This window comes from Psittacula echo (genome assembly GCF_963264785.1).
Source record: "Psittacula echo genome assembly, chromosome: 14".
Taxonomy (NCBI): Eukaryota; Metazoa; Chordata; class Aves; order Psittaciformes; family Psittacidae; genus Psittacula; species Psittacula echo.
Genome location: NC_137750.1, coordinates 347,685 through 368,437, shown reverse-complemented (window position 1 = coordinate 368,437; position 20,753 = coordinate 347,685). Strand labels below are relative to the sequence as shown.

Below are 20,753 nucleotides of genomic sequence, written 5' to 3'. Positions count from 1 at the left end.
TTGATGAAAAGTCACTTAAAGTGATGAGCTGAGTGGATGCCTCCCCATCCAAAGAGCACTGTACTAGGCTACCAGTTTCACAATAGATTAAGTTCATCCTATTCTTGCAGCAAACGCAACGTTTTTTTTGGCATGCCTTACTAAACCACTTTATCCTTCCTTGGATATGCTGTTATGCCCACAGCCAAATGAGAACAGACATGTAAGCTTATGCATCATAGCAGGTCACAGGGGAAAACAAAACAAACAAGCTAAAGCCTTGAATAAGTAGGCTCTCCTGTCAGTGTTTGAAGCAACTAGGCTGGGCTCCTCCTGAAAGATGATTTGTGTGCCTCTGCTTGCAGAGGGGGTTGTGTCATTTGACACCACATTGACAGTTGTTACAGATGGGTTGATGCCCCTCCCCACAGTTTTACTCCTAACCCACATTCTGGAGATCATAGAATGGTTTGGGTTGGGGTTGAAAGGGACCTTAAAGATCATCTAGCTCTAACCCCCCTGCCACAGGCAGAGACACCTTCCACTAGATCAGGTTGCTCAAAGCGCTGTCCTTCTACTTCAGCTACAAGTAGCTTTTAGCTTCTAGCAAGTGTACAAACATAGGACCCCTGTTGAAGTCTTCAACAGAGACCAACACTTTGTTTCTTGGATACTGTGAATTAATCTGAGAGAACCTGTTCATGTATTTGTCAGGCTGGAAGTCTCCCCTAGTGTGACAAGAAAACAATCCCACTCTACCTTTGCAGTGCTCCAGGTAGGCACGAAGATGAACGCTGGAAGACAAACAGTTACTCTCAGTATAGGGCACAAAGCAGAATTTTTCCAGGGTGGGAGGGATCCGTTCCTGCTGTCGCCGTGGTGCAACAGAGGCATGTAGACCATTGATCTGAACACCTCCTGCTTTAAGGCTACCAAGACAGGGGTCCACAACAACATCAAGAGCTGAAAGATGGGAAAGAAATGTAAGTTTGCATCAAATACTACAAGCATTTTATTCAACAGTGCTATGTCAGACTTTACAGAAGCTGCAGAATGGCTTAGAAACCAAGAGGTGTCCCTCAAAGTACATCCTGCTTCTTAAGAAGTCATACACTGATCCACATAGCAGTCAAAACAACTAATAACAGCCCGAGCATGAGAAATGTTACCTTCTACATTGTCCTGGTATTGGCACACCTTCTCTTGATGCAGCACTGGATCAATACACACCGAGCGAATCCTGGTGGGTAAGCGCAGACTGCGCCCACTCTCAGCTAAGACCATCATGTGTAGCAGGGTGTCAAGGAAGGTCACCCAGTTCCCATTCCACAGAACTTTCCCTGTGCTTGCTGCAGAAGAAGAGTAAAGGGAAACGTCACTGTGATTTTGTCATTCAGCAGATGCCAGAAGTCACTGCTTATCAAACACAAAGTCTGAAGTATGTACCCAGCTTCCTCTGTAACCTCCAACAGTCAGTTGCACATTGGAGATAACAGCTTTCCCAGTGTTCTGCCAGAACTCTTGGTTATTCTCCATTATCACACAAAGTGTAATTACCACACAAAGCACAGTCAGGTGGACTACTGACAGAATTAAAAGATCAAATATTCATCATTACTATAATCATGCTCATCATTCTTCTATAGAAAGTAAATTCACCTTCACTATTGCATTCCAGAACACCCTGGAAAGTTGGTCCATAATTATATCCACGCAGATGCAGCTCTTGATAAATGTCTTCTTTCAAGAGGCCAGATTTTGAGCTCATGTCAGCTTGAGTCTGAAAGTCAACTAGCTGGTTATGGAAGTTCTTCAGAGCAGTGTTTTCTAGGAGGAAAATCTTCCCTGATGGGTACAGTGGCAAGAGTAAGAATCACCAAATGTGCATACATAATGGATTTTAGTAGGACAGAGCACTCACACTTCTTTGACTTACCACTCACAGTCAAATTCTCATTCCCTGACACCTCAAAATAGTGGGAAGCAGGCATGAGTCTTACCTCCAGCTGTACTGATCCTGCAAGAAACATGGAAAAAAAGACAGGATTATGAGATCATTCATTGCTACCACCCTCAAGCAGAGCCTTCTTTTTCACCATTTCCAGACTCAACATACACATGTAATAAATATGACCCTAACATGTGCTACTTGAACAAAGAAGTGAATTCATTCAGTCAGTTATGTCGCATTCTCTATAGTCTTCTTCCTGTGTTTCTCTTCACTTTCCCCTTGTATTTCTTTCCCCCCCCCGCCATCACCTTCATTACAGTTTGGCAGTTGTACCAGCACTCCTCACGCACCCTTTTTGGGAAGGATAGTTGCCTGGTGAATTGTGACTTCTTCAAACGTAACAGCCATTTGCTCCATAGCCATGCCAACAGATCGCGCCAGAGTTCTCCAAGCCAGTACCAGGTATCCCGTTGCTGGGTACAGGACTCTACCATCAATGCAGTGACCAACCAGGTAGTGGTCAGGAGAGTCAGGACTCACATCTGGCAAAGAATAAAGAGCAGTGTGGATGATTTTCTGGCAAAGAATGGCCACATACCCAGATCAGCAAGTGCCTACGTGGAGTTCGACATGAACCAAGGAACAACAAAAGGTGAAGGAGGATGGGAGCAAGGCACTGGGAGTAAGAATCCCAGCAAGATAAGAAGGAGCTGGAATTTACTGAGTTGATAAATTGAGGACTGTTGGAAAACTTTGAAGGTCAGGTTCTCACACCTGTGCTTAACCAATTATATGTTAGTTGTTAAGGGCCTTAAAGATACGTATCCAATCACAGTGTGCCAAGTTAGTGCAAACAACTTTAAGAAACAGTATATAAAGAGTTAGTTTTCTATAATAAATGGCTTTGTCTGATCACACTGACCTCTGACTGAGTCCATTCCGCAACAGAGCAGGATGAAAATAATAAAGACACCTTAATAAAGAGGTATTTTCCCCTCAATGTCTGTAAGAGGTTCTAATTGCTCCCCCAACTATCCTGCCTGGCAACATGTAGCTCTTAAAACTACTGAAAGTCTGAATCATAACTGTTTCCTGCTCTATTCACATTCTTTCATACCATTTCAGAAGGACATCCAGCCTTTTTCAATTCAAACAAAATATTAAGAACATGGCTTAAAAAATGCTGCTTTGAGTATCCTTTTTCCTAGTTTAACAGAAGAAATGCAGATGGAAAGCGGGAAAGAGAAAAACAGAAAAACAAACCAGACAGGCAAACACACCAATACTGTAGACTGAAGCAGATGCAGAGCCATTGGAACCTGCCGGAAAGTCTTCAGCTTTTGGAACATCCCAGTCCTGGCTGTGATCCCATTTGATGTATGGAGAAATAAGGGGTGTCCCCACTGGGACAGGGTATGCCACAAGTGGGAACAAGTTATTTCCAAGAACTTTTATCCTAGGAAGACAAAACGGATCAAGACAATGTGTCTGGGGGAACAGGGGTGTGAGGAAAATGATCATAGTACTTTAGAGGTCAGACAGTAATTGGTCTCAGGCTCCACATCTGAGATTTTGCCAGGAGCACCATGAGCATCTATTGCAGCCAAATCTGTAATTCTAACAGTCTACAAGATGCCAAGCTTATTTCCAAGACATAGTTTCAGGTTCCTAGGCCCCTAAGATGGGATTCCTCTTTAAAAGGCATCTTCCCATCCCAAGCAGTCTCTACCCCAAGGCAATACTTCATAAGCAAGAACGTTAAACATGTAAAGCACAGATGTAAACTCCATTTTCCAGGTTTGTGGATGGAGTATTTCAATCTTTGTGAAAACATGCATGCTAGGAAAGAATTTATGTCTCTTCTCTAACTGACCTCTCTCACCCTCCTCCCTTAGCCTCCTTACCCAGTTAAATGAATCTTTCCAGTCTGTGCTAGGAAGAACTCCAAATTATTTTTGTGCTCTTTCTTCATCAAAGGCAGAATGGTGCAAGTTGGTTTCAAAGTTCTCCTCAAGATAGCCTGGTCAAGTAGAGTCCATAATCACTGGTGGAAGGCATCACTACTATTTTGTTTCTGATTTTTTCTCTATAATTCTCAAACCACTGCTGTTTCTGTGCCAAGAGTTGTGTGCTGGGTGCTGGAATGTGTACCATTTTAATACGGAAGAGGAAGGCAGCACAACACCCCTCCAGCACCCCAAAAAGTAGCGCATCTGGTAAAGCAGAACCTATGCAACATTAGTAAAATTCTGCCAAAACACAAATCTCCCTTTCCCAAGACAGATTGTCAACTGGAATCAAAAGTTGCACTTTCGGAACTGCAAGATCGTCCCCTCTCAAGCCTCCCACTCACACCCTTCCTCCCCTCCCCAATTTAAGCCTTAATCCCAGGAGCCCCTTGCAGTCTGGAGCATTTTAGTGCATTGTCTAAGTGACAGCTATTAAAATAAAAAAATGCAGCCCTGAACATCTGACCCAACTTGCAACTTCTCTTCAATTTGATAACACAGTCTTTAAATGAGAGAAGGAAGGGAGGGAAGAGAAAACCAGAACACTCAAACCCAGCTGATGTAGTCTTTAGTCACTTCCATTAGAGTCCAGACTGTATAATCATTTTAACATGAAGTGTATAACCTTTTTATTGAGAAAAAGATCAGCCTAATTTAAAAGCTATGCTCTGATTCTCTGTTCAAGTCACTTTCAAAGCATAAATAACACGAACATGACATAATAATATACCCTGACTGGAACTCAGAAGCACTGTATAACTATTAAACTTGATTCACAATTAGCTATGATTCTGCTTAAGACTTTCGTCCTCTTGCATGCCACATACCAAATAAAAAGAGACTGAAGTCTTAAGTGATAGGCACAAGATCACAGCACTGATCTCACAGAGCAAGTGCATCCTAATGCACCTTGTGTTCTGCGTCCTTTACTATGAAGCTAATTCCACAAAGATCAGTTCCTACAGTGTGAGGAGAAAGGAACAATGATCTAATCATTAGGGGAAAGGAGTTTATGAAGAAAGAAAGCTCCTGTAATCTCAGGCTACTTGGTCTGGAGAACAGGAGAAAACACCACTCCCAGTCACCAACTTCTAAGACAAGAATCTCAAACCAATTCAGTGTACAGACAGTGATTATAAATTTTGCACAGAGGTGGCCTGTTAGTCTTTAATCTCTCCACCACCACAATTTTTGCACACATTCTCCATTAGATCTAAACAAGGAAGTGCTTTTCTTACTGCACATTTCAGAGAGATGACTATCAACTATCTGAAATGCATGGCAATGAATAAAGCAACAATTTTTTTTTTTTTTTTTGTTAATAGTAACATAAACCACTGTCCCACCCCCATACCCCTATCAAGAAAATGTTAGAACTGGGAGACACTCAAAAGTCCTAGATGGAAAAAGTGTTCCCAGAACTGGGGAGGGGGGACAGAAGAGGAGAAGCGGCTTTATCCCCTAGTCCTCAGATCCTCAATCTCCTTCCTGCAGCAGCATATCAATATAACATCAGACCAACACAACCAAATATAATACCTGTAAAAGAGCATGTGGAGCAATCTCTACTACAACAGCATTCTCTGGAATATGTTTCAGACCATCGTGGAACAGCACTGGATTCACTAGGTTGTTCACATGATACTCTGCAGAGCACCTCCTAGCCAGATCACTCTGCCACTGACATTCGGGGATAGACGTACTGATCCATCGTGCTGAACGAGGTTTAGGGTGTGGAATGACCTACAGACAAGGAAGGGGGAGAAGAGGAACACTTGCATGTCATAGATAACAATAAGGCAAAAATCAAGCAGCCCCTCCTTTTTGCAGGCCATTTTCCCCAGCTTGATTGCTCAGGATATCCTTCTACTTGAGGCCACAGGACTTCAAACCTCAGGTCTCGCTGAGGTCTACAAGCTTTTCAAGAGATTTTGTTCTCCTCCCAAAGAAAGGAGCCCCTTAAGCTCGGCATCACATATACCCAAATCCGAATGCACAAGCACAAGCCATGTGAGCCATAGTTTGGCAACATTACCTTTTTCAGGGCATTGAGCAGCACTGGTGCAATAGATGCCATGTAATACGAATGATACGCGACTCCAGCACTGCGCACTTCCTTTGCAAACACACCCTTCTTTTTCAATTTAGCTACAAACTCATTCACAGACTCCTAAGAAGAAGAATATAAGTGAAGTAAAATAAAAGCTCACAATGTATTTGAGCTCTGTATGAGTCACTGTACTCGCCTCATGGCCTTCATCACTTGCCACTTAACGGGAGTTATATCTGGGATGAGATTATTGCCCTTCTCAGTCTTAACAGTAATGTCATCATGCCCATGGTTATAAGACTATTCAGTGTAAAGAGATCTTCTATTACTAGCTTACTGAGGTACTATCATCACTTTCCCTGATAGAAGATTCACATGTTTAAGTTTATACAAAGCACCATGTCCCCTCCCATCGTGTTAATCCAGCTTCCCTTTGTAAGGACCTGAGCTTTAACTCAGTTTCAATCTTTCTTCAAATCAGAACTTCACAAGTCCCAACCACAACTCCAGTGTGCACCATATCAGTTCCTTGCTCACCAGAGGCCCCGAAACAGTAACAGTATCTTCTGAGTTGTGACAGGCTGGTACCACATTTGGAGGACAGCATTGCTTACATTCCTCCCATGTCAGACCTGCAGAAGGAAGACCTCAGGACAACACAAGTGCTTCTAGCAGTGAGCCTCATAAGGGGAGGCAATCTTAACTGCACAATCACTGCACTTAACTCAGTATTTTGCAAAACTGGGAAGGATTAAGATGGACATAGCTTTAATATGACATTTATCACTGTGATATTGAGCACAAGAACAGAGGACTGTATCTTTGTACCATCCCATCAAGGGATGGGGTGGGAACCCACACACTTTTGAAGAAGCTACAGAATTAGTTGTTTTGTCTTGCCCTTAGCAATCTGAGCTAGAACAGGAGAGAGAATATGCAAGTTTGACTCATAGAAACAGAGACACAAAATATCCATAGAAATTGATAACGCCGGTGGCTTAAACCGCCATAACCAGATGTGCAGCATCTGGTCCTATAGTACACTGATACAAGTCACAGGAAGAACAACTTGAACTCAATATCACGTTATTTAAAATATGTTAGATGCAGCACTCCGAGATAAGTTCTGTGATAACAGTGTCATGTATTTGATATCAAGGGAAAAAAAGCTAAATTAGGTAGGTAGCCCTCTGTAACCCTAATTAAAGTAAGTAGTCTAGGATTATTATAAGTGATCTAGTCAAACATACTGCATTAGACCTGCAACAGCTTTTTCTCTTAAGTGTTTCAGGTTTCTTATTTATCACTGTGTTCAATGAGAAACAGCACAACATGCTACCAATGAAAATTTGGTTTTAAACATGTAAGTCACCATGAACCCACGCCACAAAATAAAACTGCTGGACCCAGAGCTCAGAATTTCACCCAACAGTGGGGCAAAACTACATGACTGACAGAAACACTGAGCAAAGCTTGTTCCGGAGAAAGCTTCTTCCCAAGTGTTAATAGGGCCAAGTGAATTCTAACAGCATTAAGTTCCACTAGCCAGTTGCCCATGACAGAATAGTAGCTTAATGGTTTCATGTCTCATTGCTCTTGCAGACAGTATCTATCTTTCTTTAAAAAAAAAATAATTGTGTGCATAGACAGACACACACATACATAAAAGCCAAAATCCCCAGTGCCTCAGATTTTCACCTCTCTTTACAAGATTATTTATCAGGCTTCTGTCATTGGTCACTTATCAATAAATCTCTCCATTTCCACTTAAGTTTTGGATGAAATACCAAAATTCTGCTGTATTCCAGGTCAGAGATTACTACCATTATATCAACTTAAAATATTTAATAACCTGTTCTACATCAGAAGAAAAAGAGGAGGCAACAAAAGCAAAACTTTTACATAAACCAACACATTTCAAAGCCCTATTTTATCCCAATGTCATACAACAGAGACCAGATGTACTTTCCTTTATCACTCTTCTGGTAAGGGTATACCTACCAACAGCAGCCATTGCTCCTGGGGGCAATTTGGCCTCTTTAACACATCGTCCCCGCCAATAAGCTGCAAGAATGACTTCTTCCTGACTTAAGCAGTTATCTGCATAGCCACAAGCTAGTTCTCCCACTGAGTGGCCCAAAATCCCATCAGGTTGCAGACCTGCAGCCTTCAGCAAATCAATCAGGGCAATCTGCAGAGAACAGTAGGATTAGTGATTCCATGTCAGAGTAAGCAGGTGTCAAGACTCAAAGGCACACAGCAGTGAGTGCATTACAAAATGGCTTTTTGGTACAGATACTCTTCTTGGTCTTGCTGCATTCTTTTTTATTATTTATTTATTTAATTTCCACAACTGCAGCTCCAGCCTCATTTCAAATGAACCCAAAGAACTGCTGTATGACTCCAGTACTGTTTAGGTGTCTCCACTACATAGCTTTCCACTAAGGAGCTATTTCCAACAACGGGAGTCTGCCAAAAGCATATCTGTACAAAGAGGCAAGACAAGCTTTCCAGATCACTTCAGAAGCTCTGCCTCTAGTTTTTGAAAAAAAAAAACCAGTTAATCCCACACTGACGTTCAGAATTAAAACAGACTTCATGTAGTATCATTTAGTTCATTAGCAGAACAAATTTCAGAAGGCATTCAGTGGAAGCCCGTTCCTGGGCACAAACGTTTACATGAAGCTCAGACATCCCACAGTCTCTTAAAAGGAGAAACTGCCCCCCCCGATACACATGCAAATCAGACCAGATCAATATTAGTCCGAGTATCTTGCAAGTGACAGAGCCCTAAACTGTCAAGGGTGCAAGACACTCCCTCCTATCAGACAGGGACTTCAAACAGCTGCCATTTACTGGAAGCACAAAACAAGCTTCCATTAACCACTATAAGGTGTTATTGGCCAAACACACTGCCACAGTGTGCTTATGCGGCTTGAGTCCATAAGCCTCTCCAGCAGTCACTTGAGTCTTACCTGAATAGCAGCTAGTCCAACAAATGCATAGACAGTATCATCAAAAGTGTTTTCATCTGCTTGCAGAAGCAGGTCTGAGACCTTTAGGCCTGTGCTCTTCAAAGCCTCATCCGAGCGCAATATAGACTGACGAAACAAGTCCAACTTCATAAGACTCAGGCCCATACCTTTCCACTGCGATCCCATACCTGCAGGACAGGCAAGGAGAAAAGTGAGCTGTAGTAATGCTCCATAAAAGGAGAAGTAGACATCACACACTTGCTTTGGCAGCAAAAGAATTCTAAGAGCAAAACATTGTACATCCTCTAAATTAGGCACTGCTTTTTATTTTCTTGGACTTTGCTATCATGCAGAAGATAGCAAAGTTTGAAGGATTAGATAAAATACAGGAAATGTGAGTTTCCTAGACATATTGCAGGGCTGCAAGATACTTCCTCATGCTAGAGTGGAGGACAACATTAGAGCACAGAATCACATTGCTCAAGCTCCAGATCTACAGAGGGATGCAGCACATCAGTGAGCACACCTACCTGAGCAGATGTACCAGAGCGGTCTACCTGATGCCTGAACTTGCTGAACCTCTTTTATGTCACTCTCACTGCCAACCAGTGTGTAGCCCCTGTAGGGCATGGAGGATACAGGAACTGCAGAGATATCAGTGAGCAGGCTCAAAAATGGGCTGCATCCTCCATGTTTCCTGCTTTCCTGAATTAATGTTTCCACAGCTTCCTGGGTTCTGCCACAAATTTGAACCAGTCTTGGCATGTTGCAAGTCTCCAGAGGCTGGCGTTTGTTCTCATTTGGCCTCAGAATGACATGAGCATTAGCACCTCCAAAGCCAAAAGAGTTGATACTGACGAGGCCACCTTTCACTGGCGTTGGTTTACAAACAACCTCCAAAGTGCCATCTTGTAAGGCAGGAATATCTGGGTTTGGGGTATTGAAATGAAGATTTGGAGCCCACAGCCCATGTTCCAGAGAAAGAATGACCTGCAAGAAAGAACAGTGTTCTGTGCTCCACATTTTCTTACACAAACATCCGCTTGTTGTTACTGGCTTAGCACAAATGACCATATAGCATACACTAAAGCAGCTCTCTGTGTTTGGATAAAGGGATGCTTCAGAGAACAGCATCATTGATGTTAATGTGGTAGTACCTACTACACCCAAGCAAGAGGCTTTATTTTTCTTTACAGCAAGTAATTAAACAGGTTGAGTAGTTCAAAGGTGCAGGTGAATTTTCGCCTCCCTTACCAGAATTTTAAGTAAAGTGGCCTTGGCAAACTCTGATTTCTTTCCTACCTTCCACACAATTAATGGATTTTCTTCAAGTCTGAAATTAGATACTTTAAAGGTCCATTTTCCTAACTGACCTCTCACATGTGAGAGTGTTTTATGGAATTACAGAAGAGCACATTTACAGAAACTGCAGACTTTGAGAGACAGTAGGCTTGGTGTAGTTTCTTGCTTGGTCCCAAGGATGCCTGATCTGCCATTCTGATTAAATTTCAAACTTTAAACTAGGAAGTGTTGTCCAACTTTCAAACAATCAACGAGAGAGACAAGAGTTTTCAATATCCCTCCAAAGCTTCAGGTGCTTTCAAGATCCCAGATCTGGCAACGAGACCTAACGTAACTTCATAAAAAGCATAACTAAAAGATATAGCAGGCATGATGGGTGCCACATGGGCTCTTGCCTGTAGCTGTAAGTTCTGATACAAAGTTAAGTGAGAAAACTGATGAAAAAAAGAGCGAGAAAACATGGTGTCAGAGAAGTCTTCAAAAAGAAATTGTGGGCCTTGTCTTTGCAGTCCTGCACTCCCTAAGAAACACAGATGGGGAAACAGTACCTCAGAGTTATGATCCTGTCCTGACAGATCACAGCAGAACTGCACTAAACAAACTGTTTATGACATGCAACAGTATGGATGGAGAGGTTTATTTACGACTCAGTTGTTCCTACTATGAAGAAGATTGTCAGTCTGAGAGATAAGAGGTGTTAAAAGTAAACTTTCCTCTACAGAGACAGAGACACTGCTGTCTCCATGACTTGCATAGGAGTCTATTCACAGCAAGTTTTACGTATTCACATCACAATAACCACTTTAAAGAGACTAAAATTCTAGCAATGACCATGTATATGACTTCAGTTTGCGTGGTTCTAAGGCTGCTGGTAATAGGCTTATTCAAGTATGAACATTAGCTAGCTCTCTGCTAAGCAGTTTAACAGACAGAGTAAATAGGTTATTGTCTGCCTACAGCACTAGTTAGTAGGCTGGTAGCCACATCCTAGAGAACTCACCTGACTTTTTTCCAATGTTAAGAGAGAAGAGGAAGAGATGATACATGCCTGACAAACGGCCAGAAGAATCAGCTACTCTTTTGGCACTGAAAGGCCACATTGCCTGTCATCTTCAGTCATTGCTAACTACTCCAAATATCTAAATCCCTCTACTTGTACATCGTTCAAACCCAAACAACTTACAGCAGAGTTCTGCTGGAAGGTCCAGTATAAGGACAATCAATAAAGTGACCCCAAAGCCTTTATTCTGAGTATAATTATGCTCCTGTAGAATTCAGTAGGAAAGGGGAACTGAAGTGGGGAACGGGGCGGATGCACAGCAGAGAGCCACACAGGCATTTTTTGTTGAGCTTGCAGAACAGTCACCTAAGCTTTTAAAAGTATTCCAAGGTGAAGCAAGCAGATCATTAAGGAGAATGAGTTCCTCTCGTTACCACTGAATATCCTACCCTGGATCAGTGCAAATTTTCCTCAAAACAAACATTAAAACCCCCACTTAATGTTGTGTTCCCTCCCTCCCCAAATTTTTCTTCTCAAGCCACCCATTACCTTGGCTAATGCAGCAAGCCCAGAGGCAGGCTCTGGATGACCCATGTTTGACTTGGTTGATCCAATCAACAGTGGCTTTCTCTCACATTGATGGAAGATACTTACAATGCCATTTACTTCCTGTGGATCTCCAACCTAGCAGGAGGAGAATCAGGACAACTATTAGGTAGCACTTCTGAGACACACCACAAAAGAGAAATCTGGAAGATTAAGATCCAGAAGTGGTGAGGCAGTACATATTCTCGTAACTGATAGGAGGGAGACATATGTTCATTTTGGAAAAACAAATAATAATTTGATGCAAAAGTGTGGCAAGTGATGCAAGGGAAGAAAATAAGGGAGAAGAAAGCACCCCAAACCCAAAGGCACCATGCTGACCTTGGTGCCTGTCCCATGCGCTTCAACATACTCCACTTCTTCAAGTCTGATACCGCATTCTCTGTACAAAGAGCTGACCAACTGCTGCTGCATCTCTCCAGATGGGAATGTCACACCTAGGACCAAAATTGCTGTCAATTCCTCTAGTATCAGATGCTTCCTGTGCTGATTTTAGCACCCTTTCAACTGCTAGCAGGTGCTATCAGGTCCAAAAAACCCAAAGAGAAACTTTTTCAGGATTTACACCAATGTCCTTAGTACCAAACACAGTAAGGCTTTCAGGCTCTTTGGAAGAAGATCAGAGGTACCAGAAATGGACCTAAACCAATGAATTAAGACTAGTGTGGAAAGATACTGCTTAACAGAACACTAGGAAATGTCTACATCAAACAGAACATGTGAAATTTGGTGTCTCCATAAGTGGGACAGCAGTAGAGAAAGAGCCTTATAGTCACACCTCATCTACACTTCTTCTATCAGTGCAGAGGTGTCTTGGGGAGGGCTAAACTAGCAACAGGACATTCCTGTTATTCCTGCTATAGAAATCACCACCTGTCTCCTTCACCTTCTTTACAAAGGTTCTGAACTTTGCATGACCAAAAAAAAAAACCAAACCAAACCACAAACAACAAAACACCCCCACAAAACAAAACACAAACCCCCTTCCAACATCCAAGACAACAAACCCCACAACAGCCTGTTTTTCATGACAAAGACTCTAGCCTGAACAGTTGTGTAGGTATATGACTTTTCAGAGGCTCAAGGCCTACCTTGCTCCTTAAAGCCATCAGTGTTGCTTCCAGCATTGACTATCGTGGCATAGATTCGTTTAGCCATAGATCTCTTGGTCAAGAGAATGACAACAACTGCTTCAGAGCGACAATATCCATTTCCTGAGAGCAGAGAACAGTAAGTCACTAATTCTGCTCTGCTCTGAGAAACACTGCAAAGCACCATGCAATGAGGTTATCTCATTCCTGAGCTACTGCTTACAACAGACGACTTCGAGAGTATGACATCCAAGCCTTTAAAAAAAAAAAAAAAAAGTCCTAGAAAGGCTCATTGCTCATCACAAACAATGATAAGAAGTTTCCATCAAGAGACACCAATTTGCTCTCCCCCAATGCCTGAGGAATGAGCCATACGGTTTCTTCCTCACAGTCAGTTTTCCAGGTTCAAAAAACACAAAACCAGATCAGGTCCAGGATATGTCCTGAACAGTGTACCTAGGAAAAACTGCAAGGCCAGCTCTTTGCTGTACTAGGAGAGTACCTGGTCAGAGACTCCCCAGCAAGTTCCTTTCATACAACATGACAAGCTTTGGTACTAATGCCTTACCTGAAGCATCAAAAGCCTTGCAGGCACCATCAGGACTAAGCATACCCAGTTTCATAAACTGCACAGAAGTGTTGGGTTTCAGCAAAAGGTTGACCCCTCCTACTAGGGCTGCACTGGACCATCCATGACGAATTGCCTTATATGCATTTTCCAGAGCAATGAGACTAGAGGAGCAGGCCGTGTCAATAGTTATGCTTGGTCCTTAGGGAACAGAAATGGAAAACAAAAAACCTGGAGTTTACTATTTCGTAGAGTTGCTCTCCAAACACTACAGGATGAGATCACAAGAGAAACACATTCAAAATATGTTAAATAAGTAGTTGCTTCAGAATGCAACAGGTAATGCTGATAAAATGGGAGACAAGAATCACCACCTTCTGCCTGCTTATCAGCTAACGAGGGATAAGAAAGGTGGAAAAAAATTGTAAGCAATTTGGCTTTAATGGCATTTTTTAAACTTCCATCTCTGTCTCCATCAGAGATATTGTAGGCTCACAGAGAGGTCTCATCCATTTCCCCATTCCCACCAAGAAAAATCTCTCACCCTTCCTGGTGCTGTCCTTGCCATTATCTCTGTTCTCTGCTGCTCTTCAAAGCAATTCCAATCCCTCCACTCTTCAATGCCACACATGATTCAAGTCATGCCTATGCCTTTACTCACTTAATTTTGGTGGCTCTCCCACTTCTTCCACTTTACTCTAGAAGAGTCAGCTTTCCCACTCAGTTTGTCTCTGGGCCAGCTGACTTGTACATAGCTTCACACCAAATAGCAGTCTGAAGGCTGGAAAGAAACTAAGCCTTTTTATGAAAGCTTCCTGACATCATCTTTCAGTTGAATGCTAGCTATACCCTTCAGCAGCAACTGAGCTACAAAAGCCTCACAATGAGTCTTATTGCAGTTACATTTTCTGCTTCTCATAAGCCTCCTTACAATAGTTGAATGCTACTTTCTCATCCAAAAGGGATCTACGTCATCATATCCGTTCCCCTCTACAAAAACTGTGGTACAATCACACTCAAATCACAATTGCTGACCCGTATTGAAGCCTTGAGGCACTTACCTGTAAAGTCATAAAAGTAGGAAATCCTGTTGGCTAACATAGCACGCTGGCACCCAGTCATGCTGTACCCCAAAAGCTTTTCTGGATCTTGGCTAAGGGCTTCACCAGCTTCTGACCCACTGGCACCAATCCATACACCTGTGTCTGTGCCACGTAGGGTGGCCGGATTAATGCCTACAGGGATAGAAGGTGGTAAATCACAGCAGACAAACTTATGAGGGGCAAACTGGGGAGATATCAGGTATGCTGGCATCAGTTCATGACCTTCTTCTTAATTCAACTTTCTGACAGTACTCTGCAGCATTGTTCCCTTACCTATAGTTACCTTTTACCTGTTTCAACTGCAGACCTTACAAGTCTCATTGCAGAGTCCACCAGAACCTTGATGCTGGCTTTTTGCCATACCAGAAGCAGCTTTTCAGCTTAGCTGGGCATTGCTAGAGCCTTGTATAAAAAGAGTGTACAGGCTATGAGAGACACAAATGCTGATCAGGTAGGCCAACATCTGACTTACAGTACAGAAAAAAGGAGCAGGTCAAACGGGAGAAAAATTAAAGCACTTGGAATGTCATGTGAGCACATGAGTATCTATCTCTGCCCACATATAAAGCCCAGATCTGGAATACAAGACAGAAAGGAAAATTCTTAAGCTCAAAAGCCAACAACCAGAACAAGAAGCAATTCTGCTTTAAAAACTGCATAGCAAGCTCAACTTGCAGCAATCTCTGCTGTTCCTTCTCTGTACTTCAGGAGTCCTGGAGACAAGCAGAATATTCAAGCCTCCAGACAGACTCAACAGCAGAGGAGCAAGTATTAATTTTAGTATGTCAGTATTAGTGAGGTGGATCCAACTTTTTCCCCATATGCTTATGTTCAGACATGAAACTGACTAACATGAAGAATAATTTTTTCGGCTCTGTGGGCAAGTAACTCAGAAGCTCAAGAAACTAGCAGTGATGGAGATAAGAGGCTCCTATTTCTGAAAGTACACTTCCTCAACAGAACTTGTACAGAACAGAATCAAATACCACAAACTTTCTATGAACCTGGCCAATAGACAGGAATACACCAGGCCATCTGCCATTCACTTAGGCCAGGGATGATATTTCTAACCAAGTCATCTTCCTTTTGCACTACAAATATGTCTTTAACAAAGGGATCTATTATGGAATATTAGAGCAGACCAGAATATATAAAAGCTCGAGCACTGTTGACTGTTTAAGTGTTTCTGCCATACTGGTTGTACCATATGATGCAGGTACAGATTCACTGGCAGTCAGCATAGACTTACTAGCTAGAGTTCCAGAGAAAATAGCTTTGTTCTAATCCCCATACCAGTTCTTTGGTCTCATCTCTAATGTGACAATTTTCTCTTGTTAGAGACCCCACCACAGAGGTGCATGTCTGCACCTGCTGATCAGAGACAGTACAGCACAATTCTCCCAGTTCAATCACTCAGCTATTTACCTCCATCCAAAATAGCTTCATAAGAAACTTCCAACAGCAAGCGAAGTTGAGGATCCATTGTATGAGCTTGTTTGGGGTGAACCCCAAAAAAGGATGCATCAAATTTGCTTATGTCCTTGAGCTTCCCATTTCTCTTGGGCAGTCCATACATTCCTGAGAAGAAAAATTCAACAGTCACAAAACACATCAGTTTTGAAGCGAATACATCGGTTTTGAAGCAGCTACTAGCTGAGACAAAGTACAGAATAACCACAGCTGATTCTTGACTACTCATGAAACCTCACTTCCCTGTTGCAGTACCCAGAGTGCTGCATATATACACCAGGTGTATACCTACCTACCTCTCAATCTCATTTGAAAATGAGAATGCTCCATTAACAAAAACAACTGCAATTTGACTCTCCTGCATATGGCAGCAAAAGACGTTTATCTGGTTTAAGCATTTTTGCTTTGGAAAGTTGTACTGAGCACATAAACAGAGTCAAATCAGTGGTTCCAGTCAGTCGCCAGTTAGAGGAAAAACAAAAGCTACCTTTTACTTCTGCAAATTGCTAGCTTGAATTGGATAGACATGTGCCAAACACTTCAGAAAGACAATCAAGACAAAATAGAACATTGTAAAAAGCCACAAATGACAGGACTGGAGTGCCTGTGCTACTTCTGAACCCAGAAGAATATCAGAGCTGTCTTGCTGCCACAGCAGTCACAACTGGTACAGGATTAAAGACTGCCTAGCTGCTCTGTTAGTATTCTTTTCTTTGGAAGTAAGCTACATATTATTTATAAGCTGCTACTGCATGGGATGTAACACTCATGGAAGTGTTCTGGTCCTGGATTTCTTGACAAATCAGAATTGAATTCAGCTCTGGGAGGGTTTTGCATCCAATAAATCCTTTCATAGGATAATCCCTCTAAAATGGTCAGAACTCAGAGCTCCAAAATAAGAGACAATAAGCATTCACCTGGTTTCCACCTCCGATCATCCTCTGTGACCATATCAACTCCATTAAGCAGGTTCTCCCAAAACTCTTGCAAGTTCTCAGATTCTGGCAGCTTTCCCGCTATGCCTGCAATCACCACGTCCTCCATCTCTTAACTTCTCCCTGTTGCTGATATCCACAAAGCAGTAAGACTAGTAAGATTTCAGACAGAGCAGAAGGGTATATGTATCTCTCCTTTCTGACATGTTGTGACAAACAAGCACATTTGCAGGAGAAACACCCACACAGGAACAGCCCATGGACTCTCTACTGAAAAGAGAAATGCACCACAACCCTCTCCCTGCCCCCCAAAATCCAAACAAAAAACAACAAGAAAGAAAAAACAAGACAAACAGACCATAATATCTATGGGCTCAATGAGGATGAGAAAACTGATCCTGAAGGAGTGTCGGGCACAAAGAACCACCAGTTTCTACACGACAACTACAAAACTAACAGGTCTGGCTCTACTATATGCAGAGCTGCTGTGAAGTCAGCAGAGAAGGAAGATTAACATGCTGGAGCAGAGGTGGGTGGAGAAATGATGAAATACATACAGTAAAATACATAATTACAAGGCAAACCTAAGAGGTAGCAAAACAAGTTCTACACTCATTACAAAGTTAAATGCTAACTTAAGAATCAATAACCAGAAAGCTGGGGGGGCCAGATGGACAGGCAACAACATGACACTAAAACCACACAAACACAAAACCAAACAAGCACACACCCCACTCCCAAAATCAAACAAACAAAAAACCACCAAAAAAACCCCACCACACAGAGGAGAAAACCCACACAAAACCACAAATGCAATACAACTTAGCATTATTTTAAATACCTGAAACAAGAAGCAAATTTTACATACAAAAATTTTCCAACTGCACCCTGCACTGCCATACATTTAGAGGACCGGGAAAAATAAGAGTTGGCAGAATAGATATGGAGTCCAGATGGAATGAAATACCTTAGCTGTTGTCTAAAAAAACCTGCATTCTAAAACCCCAATGTCAAACACCACAAGAGAACATCATGCCACGTAACACAGCAGACCATCTATACAGATCAAAACACCAAATGATAGCTCATATATTACAGTCAACACATTTATTTTCTATTACACTTAAAATATATTAACAACTAAGCAGAGAGAAGGCAAATTAACCTGATGTTTCAGCTAAGTTCAAACTATAGTTGGTACATTCTAAGTAGGCAAGTTAAGGGGAGGGAAGAAGCCCCATATATATGGGGGTTCTTTTTATATATATATATATAAAAAATCTTTATAGGTTACTGAGCTTATACCTATAGACATATAAATAAAACTGCAGTTGCATGAACAAAAGCAATAGAAAGCATTTACAGTACTTCCTTAAATAATCCTTCTGGTTAAGTATACACAAATTATGCTTTAGAGCTCGTGTGGGGTGGAACACCTCTCCTATGGAGACAGGCTGAGAGCTGGACTTTTTCAGTCAGGAGAAGAGAAGGCTCCAGCGAGACCTTAGAGCAGTTCCCAGTGCCTAAAGGGGCTACAGGAAACCTGGAGAGGCGCTTTGGACAAGGGCCTGTAGGGACAGGCCAGGGGAAATGGTTTTAACCTGCCAGAGGGGAGACTGAGATGAGCTCTTAGGCAGAAGCTCTTCCCTGTGAGGGTGCTGAGGTGCTGGCACAGGGTGCCCAGAGAAGCTGTGGCTGCCCCATCCCTGGCAGTGTTCAAGGCCAGGTTGGACACAGGGGCTTAGAGCAAGCTGCTCTAGTGGAAGGTGTCCCTGCCTGTGGCAGGGGTTGAAACTGGATGAGCTTTAAGGTCCCTTCCAACACAAATCAGCCTGTGATTTTAACAAGTAAAAAACACAAAGAAAACTGGGTATTCAAATAGCTAAGAGCCTGCCTTAACAACTTTGAAGACAAGACTTTGCTATGGAAGACCTAAAATTTGCCTTCTGTCTCATATTGTGCTCCATAGTCCCGTGCAGGCTCTCTGCTTAAGTGCTGCTGGTGATTGATGATCTTCACAAAACAGCACTAATATGTACTCTTAAAATAAGCATTGCTGTTTTTCCAACCCAAGACATTTAATTTAGGCATGGTTTTGCAGCCTCTTTCAGGAGTTCCTAATGCTTCTGAGCAAGAAACAGACCTCTCTTCCATGCACACACTGCTCAGGCATAAAACCTTCTTGTAGCTGGAAGAGTGGGGTGTGCTGAGGGAAAGTACAGTCCTCTGGTTAGCTCAGCCAGGACACAACACCACAGAAGTTGTTGCCTGATTTCTTTTACCCTTCCTCTTTCCTTCAGCAGTTATCTTGATTCACATCTGTGGAGTAACTTGAATTATGCAACATGCAACACTGAAGTAGAAGAGACAATTACCTCATCCAGTCCATCCCATCTGGGAGCAGACAGGCAAGTGCTCCCAAAAGGGCATCTTGGACTTCTCAGTCTTATGCTAAAAATTCAGACAAAAAAGTTCCATTCCACTCTGGTTGCTCATTTAAAGAGAGAAACACTTGCCAAATGCACAAGGCTCTTGCCGAGAAACTAATCCCCAAAACTGAAGTTGGCAGTAATAGGCCCACTTCACTCTGCTCTTAAGAGAAGTCTCTCACCTTCTCTACTCAGGTAAGTCTAGTAAGTCAGTTTTATTATCAGCATTACCACTGTGCCTGGAAAACCCAGTCAAGGGCCACAACTGTTACGCTTGCAGCAGTTCTGCACTAGGGGCAGAGAAATAATGGATCTCAGGCACATAACTTACAATTTAAGTGTGAGAAGAGAGACATGCAAGATGATAATGTGATTATGATTCTATTTTATGCCTCTGCTCTCTAGGGAGAGAAATATAATTTGTATTTCAGGGGACTGAAACATTAGAATCATAGAATAGTTAGAGTTGGAAAGGACCTTAAGATCATCCAGTTCCAACCCCTCTGCCATGGCCAGGGACATCTCCCACTAAACCATGCCACCCAAAGCTCTGTCCAACCTGGCCTTGAACACCACCAGGGATGGAGCATTCACAACCTCCCTGGGCAACCAATTCCAGTGCCTCACCACCCTCTCAGTAAAGAATTTCTTCCTTAGATCCAATCTAAACTTCCCCTGTTTAAATTTTAACCTGTTACTTGTCCTATCACTACAGTCCCTAATGAAGAGTCCCTCCCCAGCATCCTTGTAGGCCCCCTTCAGATACTGGAAGGCTGCTCTGAGGTCTCCATGCAGCCTTCTCTTCTCCAGGCTGAACAGCCCCAACTTTCTCAGCCTGTCTCCATATGGGAGGTGCTCCAGTCCCCTGATCATCCTCGTGGCCCTCCTCTGGACTTGTTCCAACAGTTCCATGTCCTTTTTATGTTGAGGACACCAGAACTGCACACAATACTCCAAGTGAGGTCTCACAAGAACAGAGTAGAGGGGCAGGATCATCTCCTTTGACCTGCTGGTCACTCTCCTTTTGATGCAGCCCAGGATACGGTTGGCTTTCTGGGCTGCGAGCATACAATGAAGCTGGCTCATGTTCATTTTCTCATCAACCAACACCCCCAAGTCCTTCTCTGCAGGGCTGCTCTGAATCTCTTCTCTGCCCAACCTGTAGCTGTGCCTGGGATTGCTCCGACCCAGATGTAGGACCTTGCACTTGGCATGGTTAAACTTCATCAGGTTGGCATCAGCCCACCTCACAAGCATGTCCAGGTCCCTCTGGATAGCATCCCTT

The 20,753-nt window shown here is 42.7% G+C and overlaps 1 protein-coding gene across 1 annotated transcript in view; it reads right to left on the bottom strand.

The window, feature by feature from the left end:
* The window catches only part of FASN (fatty acid synthase), a 37,142-nt gene extending 19,650 nt beyond the window's left edge, over window positions 1–17,492 (bottom strand). Inside the window, exons 1-20 of the mRNA XM_080629695.1 lie at window positions 17,022–17,492; window positions 16,060–16,212; window positions 14,593–14,766; window positions 13,532–13,732; window positions 12,964–13,086; window positions 12,194–12,309; window positions 11,816–11,950; window positions 9,495–9,954; window positions 8,965–9,152; window positions 7,991–8,180; window positions 6,527–6,621; window positions 5,975–6,109; window positions 5,479–5,682; window positions 3,835–3,950; window positions 3,211–3,386; window positions 2,281–2,472; window positions 1,916–1,996; window positions 1,639–1,824; window positions 1,149–1,328; window positions 739–942 (exon numbers count right to left, since the gene is read on the bottom strand). Of these exons, the coding sequence (XP_080485821.1) occupies window positions 739–942; window positions 1,149–1,328; window positions 1,639–1,824; window positions 1,916–1,996; window positions 2,281–2,472; window positions 3,211–3,386; window positions 3,835–3,950; window positions 5,479–5,682; window positions 5,975–6,109; window positions 6,527–6,621; window positions 7,991–8,180; window positions 8,965–9,152; window positions 9,495–9,954; window positions 11,816–11,950; window positions 12,194–12,309; window positions 12,964–13,086; window positions 13,532–13,732; window positions 14,593–14,766; window positions 16,060–16,212; window positions 17,022–17,148 (3,436 nt within the window). The 5' untranslated portion in view covers window positions 17,149–17,492. The remainder of the gene's footprint in view (window positions 1–738; window positions 943–1,148; window positions 1,329–1,638; window positions 1,825–1,915; window positions 1,997–2,280; window positions 2,473–3,210; window positions 3,387–3,834; window positions 3,951–5,478; window positions 5,683–5,974; window positions 6,110–6,526; window positions 6,622–7,990; window positions 8,181–8,964; window positions 9,153–9,494; window positions 9,955–11,815; window positions 11,951–12,193; window positions 12,310–12,963; window positions 13,087–13,531; window positions 13,733–14,592; window positions 14,767–16,059; window positions 16,213–17,021) is intronic.
* Window positions 17,493–20,753: the final 3,261 nt, after the last annotated feature.